At 40.4% G+C, this 9,065-nt stretch overlaps 1 protein-coding gene across 1 annotated transcript; it reads right to left on the reverse strand.

The window, feature by feature from the left end:
- Positions 1 to 1,823: 1,823 nt before the first annotated feature.
- On the reverse strand, positions 1,824 to 8,056 carry LOC103723490 (protein DETOXIFICATION 40). The gene is made up of 7 exons (XM_008814417.4): positions 7,406 to 8,056; positions 6,508 to 7,139; positions 5,625 to 5,681; positions 4,586 to 4,824; positions 3,221 to 3,339; positions 2,800 to 2,886; positions 1,824 to 2,132 (listed from the first exon to the last, which is right to left on the reverse strand). The coding sequence occupies exons 1-7, from the start codon at positions 7,766 to 7,768 to the stop codon at positions 2,061 to 2,063; spliced, it is 1,569 nt and encodes a 522-aa protein (XP_008812639.1). The 5' UTR covers positions 7,769 to 8,056; the 3' UTR covers positions 1,824 to 2,060.
- Between the last annotated feature and the right edge of the window lie 1,009 nt (positions 8,057 to 9,065).

The raw sequence follows: 9,065 nt of genomic DNA on the forward strand, positions 1-9,065 counted from the left end.
AAAAAAAAAACGGGAGATATTTATCAACCTACGACCATAAAGTCTGCAGAATCCTCCGAAATCAGGAGGAAAACATCGAATCGGAGAGATGAAACTCGACTATCATGAAAAATAGATTGCAGGAAAAAAAAAAAGTTGAAAGAAAATCAAAAATCTAACTCTGAAAAATAGATTGCATCATGCTTACCTCTTGGATTCAAGAGGAGACTGCTAGAACTTGAATTCCTCCCGAGATGAGCCCCAAGGTTTTCGTCGGAGCTAACACCCCCGAGATCGAGAGAGCGAAGTGGGAAAGAGGAAGATGAGCGGGCTTTTACGATGGAGGAGGGTTTGAGGAGAGGGATCGTGATGGTCGGTGATAGCTAAGGAGCTTTTTAGATAAAAAAAATATTTTGATTCATGCCTCACAAGAAAGTAGCTTTTCCATATTTCTCATGGGAAAGACTTTCCCATGAAACGTGGGATTACATTCCCCCGGGAATAGAACTTTCCCATCTCTCTCCTTTGAAAACTCCAACCAAAAAACGTGGGATTACATTCCCCCGGGAATAGAACTTTCCCATCTCTCTCCTTTGAAAACTCCAACCAAATAAGAGGTACCTATTTACTTTCCCGTTAACCATATTTTCCTCCCTTCTTTTCCTGCGAACCAAACGAGCCCATATCTTTTAATGATGATGGGGTTTGGATCACTATAATAAATGAATAGCTATGAGTAACAAAATTATGCATTAATGTTTGGGCAAGGGAAAAAAAAAAAACTAGGATAACGGTAAAATGTTCAAATATGGTTCCTTTTCTGGACCATCAAGTAACCTTTCTTCTGCAGAATCATGCCACATGGTAATCTGATTAAAATTCCATGATCAGACTCCTAAAGTTATGGCACAACTCATTTTGGTAGAATTTCTAAAAAGTAGAATGGACTGGAATCATGCAATCCAAAAACTTTGTTCTTTCATTCCGAGTGCTACCAGTTAAGCTGTTGCCATGCAGGTCCTCGAATTTACACTGCAGACCATGGTGATCAGAGTGGGTCCACATGTCCTCTCCAATCAACCTCACCTGTGACTAATAATTTTTTCATAGACTTCAAGATTCCACAATATAAAGGTGCCAAAGGCTTGTGGAATAATCCTTTTCTTTCCCTCTCATCTTTCTTTGCATTCTTGTTTCTGTATGCCCCAGCGACTCCTGGATTAGATTTGGCAAGATCTATAGACTCGTTTGGTTCATAAAAATAATTTTTTCCCATCAAAATATATTTTTTGAAAAATTGATATGATGTCTAAAAAAATAATTTTGACATTTTTAGTTGATCACAAGAAAATGGCTATTTCAAAATAATTAATATTTGGTTAAACATCTAATTTTCTAAAAAAATTATGCGAAATATATATTATAATCTTAATAAAAAAATGACCTTATTTATAGAATTTAATGACTTAAAGATAGTTTTGGAAAACAAAATCTAATTTCTAACTGACGGAAAAATAGCCTTTTCATGTTGTTCATAGATTTTTCTTTTCTATAAAAATACTATTTTCATATATCTCTTATTTAAAAACTCCAAACCAAATAAATATTTTTTTAATTATTTTTTTACTGACTATATATATATATATATATATATATATATATATATATTTGCAAACTAAATGAATCCTCTGACTTTTCAGTTCTTCCTTTTTTTCCGTAGGACTCTCTCACAATCATTGTATCCCTTTTTCTCACATCTATCCCCTTTTCTCACAATCATTGTATCTCTTCTTCTCACATCTATCCCTTTTCTGAGGAACGTCGGAAGCTTTTGTCACACTAGATTGGATAAAGCAAATTAACATTAAAAATTACAGATAAAAATTGCACAACTGTCTTTGCAGCTGCATTACACGGAAGTTCCCATGTACCATCCCATCCTCCCTCCATACTCCCTCCCATGTAAATATTGGAGATCACTGGCATCCTAGATCATGTGATCAGGATATAGATAATGCCAGAACATTGTGATGATGTATAGCTTAAGAGCTATACTGAACCAAGTCTCTAGCATCTGTTTCCTACTCCTGATCAGCTAGAAGGGGCTGCTTCTTGCCTTCCCACTTATTCAATCTTTTAATGGCTTGTTCCACCTGCATAAGATTGATAGAAGAAATTTAGGGAAACTAATTACGTAGCTATCAATTATGTGTCTGATATCGCCAATATCTTATGTTTTTTTGGAATCATTAGTGGTTGTACATGGGAAGTTGTGAAGTAATATATTCATATATGTTTTATTATATTGGGATTCCAGATTTTTTCGAGAGATGCAAAGCAAAAGCTAGTTCATATATTAGTTTAGGATGGTCACATGCTTTTGAAGTGAAATAGGCTTTTATCTACTCATTATTAAAATGATTTATGGAAAGGTCCATGATGAAATAGTCCAAAAACTTTACTTGCCACGCCTCCTTTGAATTGTCCATGTTGGTGACGCAACAAGGCTTGGTGGTTGTAGTTCTTTTATAAGATGTCTAAAAAAAATTTGTAAAATTTTTAGGGGTTGGCATCACTGATGTCAGTACCATGCTGAAATGAAGAAAGATTTGAGGGTGGGTATCAGCTGACATCGACATTGTTAAGAGCAGAAGAGGCCTAAGCAATCATCTGACTCAGTTTAGGGGTGGTTAGATATGGTTGAAATGAGGCTTGTTGCTCATGTTTATCTTGTCAAAACAGCATTAATGGATTAGTGATGATTTTTATTGGAAGGACACCAATCAACTAAGGCAAAAACAGGAAGGCAAATTAGGATACCTCTTTGTTCCAGTCAGTCCTGAAAGTGACCCACAGCAGGATAAGTGTCTGCATGAATGTTCCCCCAATCATACCAGACCATATTCCCTGCACATAAATATATATTCATGCAATGAGATTCTTGTTTGGTCGATGATATAAGCCATTAAGCATGCCATAAAACTATAGTTCGTGTGCCACACTAGCACAATATCGGTATGGTATAGTACAGAATTTTTTTGGCGTATCGAGTATCGGTACGCCACCCGTCCAGATATTGATACAGTACAGTACGCTCCATACCATCCGGTTTGGACCGGTATGATATGCCATGCATAAAACTATACTATCATAGATTATCGCTCGAAAAGAAAATATTGTGTTGGAAGTTTTGCAGTTGAGTTGAGATCAATTTTGATAGTGAGATTGCTAGAGATTTTACCTTTGCTCCCAAGTTAAACTTGAAGCCAAGAAGAACGCCAAGGGGGATGCCAACAATATAATAGCAGGCAACATTAACATACGCGACAAATGCTTGCCATCCACAGCCAACAGCAACACCTTTTTATCACATGAAGTCCAGCCTGGTTAGCATTTCTAAACAAAAGAAGGAAAAGAAAACAGAGTTTTGTTGGTCTTACTCAGATTAGTTGTTTGTTTTCTTGCGAAGTTTAGAGACTGTTAAAGCAGTAGGTTGGATTCTACAAATCTCATGCCGATATTATATCTTAGTCAAATCATTTTACTTCTCTGTAGTCTCTTTTCATATTAGAGTCTACTTTTGTAGGTTTCATGCAGATTCTATCTCCTAGGAAATAACGAAGACTATGTTAAGAATGAGAAGTGGTATCATATTAATATTACATACATCTACTCGCATATTCTGTTTTAAAATAACAATCTCTTAAAATCACTTGCTTCTGAATGTACCTTGTTCAAACTAAGGATAGGTAATTCAAAGGGTGTAAATTCCACTTCTTGATAATTTAAACTGTTTATTTGATTAACTCTTCATGATAATCCAAACTTAAAAAAGAAAAATCAAACTTTCATCTCCTCATTGGTTCCAAGAAAATCTCTAATGAATAAGGGCATATTGGTATCGAGTGAGGCCTAAGCGGCCGTTCCATTTTCATTTGTTATTATCATCCTTTAGATTAAAGCCTCAGGAGACAAAGTTGCATGCATTTGTTGTTAAAATCACCACTTATCCCAAAAGCTTAAACTTAAAATAGATTTATTTATATATTTTATATTTTCTTATATTTGTTTCCCAGTTTGACATCTCAAACTTACCCATGCAAAGAATCTGCTCTTGAACTACCTAATGCAAAGAAAATGACTGCTCGCTCTTATAGAAAAGAGATTGAGTTCGGTATTGTGCTACTTGTGAAAATTGTGGCATTTTGTTGATTGACCCCTAGAGAGCTTATACCTAATTGCATTTTGTGGGGATACAACCATGCTACCTTTCCTTAGTGATGCTTTACTCAAAAGTTTCTGTATCTAGAAAAGTTTTATGCACTATATAAGAAAATATAAAATATATAAATAATTCTATCTCATCCTATCAACTTAAGCTTTTAGAACAAGTGGTGATTTTAACATAGTATCAGAGCAGATCGAGGTTCCAAGTTCGAACTCTATCTCCACACTCTTTAACCTCATTATTCAGCTTAAGCTTTTAGGACAAATGATGATTTTAACACACTGTAGCCAAAAAAGAAAAAGAAAAAGAAAAGTTTCATGCATGCCTTAATTTAGCTTTGGTTTGATTGCTTGAATCTATAGGGATGGTTGTACTCACCAGATAAGACAGGTTGGATGCCATTGAGGATAAGGGTGAGGGCTAGCAAAGGGGTGAGTTCGGAAACAGCATGGGCCACCGTCTCTCCTTCTGTAAAGATATAGCTGAGGTAGTCACGAAGGCAGAGGATGACCACTGCTATTATCACTGTTAGTATAGAAGACACTGTCGTCACCACCACAACCGAGAATGCGGCCGACTTTGGATTGCCAGCTCCGAGCTCATTGCTCACTCGCACACTGTATGAGTTCCAAACTAAATCAGTCGTTTACCAAAAAGATAATTGAAGATCTGATTCTTTATGACAACCTCCTTTTTTCTATGTAATTAGTTTGCTGTCTAGTGATACAGTGTTTTCAATTATCGAGGTAAGGGGTGCCATCAAAGGCAGCTTCAGTAGGTTCACATTCTGCATTAATTTGATTTCAGTTCAGTTAATTTTTTTTTATATATATATAAAAAACTTCTGAAGTTAATGCAGAAACATTGCCAAAAAATGAGGGCAATGAATAATAAAAGAAGGGTAGTAAAATGGAATGGTTATTTACTGCAGATGAAAGTAGTAAAACATTTTTGAACCTTGATGTACATGTGTGAGCTATTTTACACGTAATCGCTGAATGATGAGACTAAGACTCGTAATTTGTTTACTTGTCAATTATGCTGGTATGACTATTAAACGGTCGACTTTCTCACAGGTGGAGGAACATAAGACAAAAAAAGACAAGCAATAGTTGGTGTCGCTAAGCGTAAAGTTGCTATCGACGTTATTTTCTTGTCTTATGGGTCAAAACGACATTGCAACCACGTTAATTCTACTGGTTAAAAGAAATAAATACATAATAGACCAAAAAACAAGTGGACAAATGTTAACGTTGGTCCCAATCGCATATCTTTGTTGAATACATATATGCATACATATTCATATATATATATATATATATATATATATATATATATATATAGAGAGAGAGAGAGAGAGAGAGAGAGAGAGAGAGAGAGAGAGAGAGAGAGAGAGAGAGAGAGAGAGAGATGTGACCTGGCTGCAGCATTGAACCCAACGGAGATCATGAACACCCACCCAGAGATTGTCATGCTGCATCCACAAATAAACAAACAGCTTAAAACGGAGCTCATTTACAATATAACACTTACAAATGGCATCAGTCAAGAGTTAACATCTCTTATTATATATACTATTAAGATGTGAGTTTTATTTTATTGCAAAGTCTTGAACTGCCACATGGTTGTTTGATTTGAACCCTGTCGTCCTCACAGCAGCCTTAAGATCCTTGGATCCCATAACTTGCTCAATGTGAAGGACAGGCACTGCTACAAAAAAATAAAAGAAAGCGGTCTAGGTTTTATTAAACTGGCCCTACAAATAAATAAATAAATAAAAGAAAAATCTCCAACCATCTAGTACTCCAAACACTATCCCCAAGGTGCACTTCCTTTTACCACATGCACAGAAGAAGGCCAATGGCTGATGAGTGAGATGAAATCATCCAGGAATAAAAGCTGCAATAGTTGGAAGGAATAAAAGCTGCAATAGCTTTGAAAGGTGCACTTCCTTTTGCCACATGCACAGAAGGAGACCAAATCGATCACTCCTACCAAGTGCCGGAATCCCATTTTCCAACCAACCCCATCAGATAGCGTGAGATTTTTCCTGTTAACGCCCATCATTTAATTTGGTTCTTTTCAGCGTGGAAGAACCAATGGCCCAGGGAATTTATGGCGGTCACCGCCTGATGAGAGAGATGAAATCACCCGGAAAAGTTGCAAAAGCTGGCTGTGAGCCTGTGACTTGTTTTTACTCGCCACAGCCATGCCGTGCCTGGTGCAGCGTGTGTCGGTGAAACTTCCAATGAAAAAGTTACAATGGCTCGACTTGGACCTAAAGATCAGAGGGTTCTTACCACACGGACAGAGAATCAAGGGCCAACTGGGGGTGTTCCAATAGGCCGGCGATGAGCACCAAGATCTGGAAGTACCAGGTCTCCAGGCAGAGCATCACCGCCGACGCGGTGGAGAGCTTCAGAAACTCCGGCAGGCCGGAGAAGGCCTGTAAGCTGAATCCGGTCCAAGTGAACCGGCACTTCTGGCTCGTGACTATGTACACAAACTGGGCGATGACCACGATCCACCAGCTCAAGCTGAGCACCAGGGATGCCCCCAGGAGGCCCATCCCCAGCTTGTAGACCGCCAGATAGCTCAGCAGCAGGTGCGCCACCACCGTCGCCGTCGATATGTAGGCGCTCGGCGCCACGATGCTCTGCGCCTGCAAGAACTTCTGGATCGGAAAGTTCGCGGCGTATGCAAATATCTGCGGGATCAGCCCATAGACGAAGACGGCTGCGGCTTTGGCGATCTCCGGCGACTCTCCCAACAACACCAATAGCGGCCGGGAGAAGGCGTAGATCACTGCGAGCGGCACGCCGGTCGCCATCAACAGTATCGTCGACCGCTGAAGGTATATTCCGAGCATCTCGTACTTGTGGGCGCCGTACGCCTGCCCGCACAGCGTCTCCACGGCGCTCCCCATGCCCAGCTGTACACGGCATATGCGGACGTTTTGTCAGTGGTGCAATTACGAAATGGGATTGGCTATGGATCACGGTCACGAGCAACTTTTTTTTGGATTTTCGTAAGTTGGGGCCACATGTTCATCATGAGGGTTTCTTTTTCTTCTTTTTTTTTAACCATTCATGATCACGAGGAAAGCGAAGAAAGCCACATGTTCATCATGAGGGTTCCTTTTTTGAATGACGAGGAAAGTAACAAATGCTTAGATTTACGGTCGAATGAATTACGTACCATGAGGCCGTAGGCGAAGACTTGGATGCCGGTGTTGCCGAGGGAGGCGGCGGCGAGCTCGAGGTTGCCGAGGTGGCCGGAGAAGATCTGGGTGGACATGGACATGACGTAGTTGAGCATGTAGACGATCACGGCCGGGGCGGCGAGGTGGATGAGCAGCTTCATCTCGATGATGGTGGCGAGCTGGAGGCGGCGGGCCCACGAGAGCGAGGTGTCGGTGAGGATGCTCTCGAGCCGGCCGCTCGATCCGTGGGGATCATCCATGTCGGCAGCCATTGGCGATGACGACGGGAGGGGTTGGTCGTCGTCTGAGGGCCCAAGGAGTGGGGTTCTGAGTTTTTCTGGGGAGGCAGCAGGGTCCATGAGCTTGGGGAGGAATCAGGAATGGGATGGGCAAGATGACCACAAGAAGGAGAAGATGGAGGAGGCCTCCAGGGGGGTAATTAAGATATATATGGAAGGAGCCGTGGTCTAAACGTGAGATTTGGGATAGGGAGGAGGGCTAGATTTTTGGAAGTATCTTGTTTGGTTCCGCTTGTATTCTGCGATCTGGGGTATCAAATTTGTCTTTTGAGACTCATCATTGCAACTTGTTCTAACCAATCCTGCAATCCTTAGCTGTAAGAGATGACTGTCAAATTCCACTTAGAGATGGACACTTTGCGCATGGTTGAAGTTTTTTTACAATAATAGGGGACATAAATGTTAATTTCGTTGGGAATTTTAAGTAAAAGGTTACGGCTGGAGTTGAAGATAAGGCTTCTCCTTTGTGTTTTGGCGTGTTTTGGTGGGCTTGGATTTCTGATGTGGCTTATATCACTCCATGCGTTGGGCGAGGGTTGCTGTCACCTCCCGGTGATTAAGCACCAAGGGATGCCCGCTCATGGATGAGCTGTCGAAGGACCTTTACTGCGTGGAGATGTATGTGGGCGAAAAGGCCTTTCCCTGCCACCAAGGTAGTAGCCTGGTGATAAGGGAGCGATAATTCCACCCAAGTTGCCCGGGTTCGAAACGCACGGACGTCGATTAAATTAGGAGACCGGATGCCCCACGCCTGGCTGGCTTGTTGGCTGTTATGCTTTCCTTCCACTTGTACCAAGGTGGCACTGGGGTGACGTACCCACACGTGAGGCGGTGAACCCAGTGGGGCGAGCCCACGGGTCGGGGAAGGCACGCGAAACCTGCGACTTGTATCGAACATTCCCTAGTGGAAGGGGGGCTCAGTAATGGGGCTGCTATGCGGGTGGGCTGGTCCCTCCCCCTTCCCTCCTTTTTTTTTCACCAAAAAAAAAAAAAAAAAAAGGCCTTTCCCTCCAGCGGAAAGGTTGTACGGCAGAATCCGTATGGATATATTCTTGATCTCATATTAACTGTATTAGGTAAGTTTTGAACGCTTTAATAGGATCAAAAAAATTTAAATAACATTTTTTAGATAATTTTTTAGATAAAATTTTAAATTATTACAAAATAGTATCAAAACGGATTCAACCTATAATCTATGTAGACTAAAGGCCATTCTAATACAGATTGATTTGGATTGATTACAAGCTGATTATAATATTTTTATAATTAGATTTGAATGAATTTAGATCCTCGTCCAGATGAGAATGTTAATGCTTAAACTGAAAAATAATATGAGAATCCATACAGACGTATGTTC

This window comes from Phoenix dactylifera, chromosome 4 (genome assembly GCF_009389715.1).
Source record: "Phoenix dactylifera cultivar Barhee BC4 chromosome 4, palm_55x_up_171113_PBpolish2nd_filt_p, whole genome shotgun sequence".
Classification (NCBI taxonomy): Eukaryota; Viridiplantae; Streptophyta; class Magnoliopsida; order Arecales; family Arecaceae; genus Phoenix; species Phoenix dactylifera.

What these genes read in the sequence shown, in the direction of transcription:
- LOC103723490 (XM_008814417.4), bottom strand. Translation starts at nt 7,768, where the DNA reads ATGGACCCTGCTGCCTCCCCAGAAAAACTCAGAACCCCACTCCTTGGG. An exon ending in TCTTCGCCTACGGCCTCATG is followed by an intron (nt 7,140 to 7,405) that starts GTACGTAATTCA and finishes TGCCGTGTACAG; the next exon opens with CTGGGCATGGGGAGCGCCGT. An exon ending in GGGTTCAATGCTGCAGCCAG is followed by an intron (nt 4,825 to 5,624) that starts GTCACATCTCTC and finishes GAACTCATACAG; the next exon opens with TGTGCGAGTGAGCAATGAGC.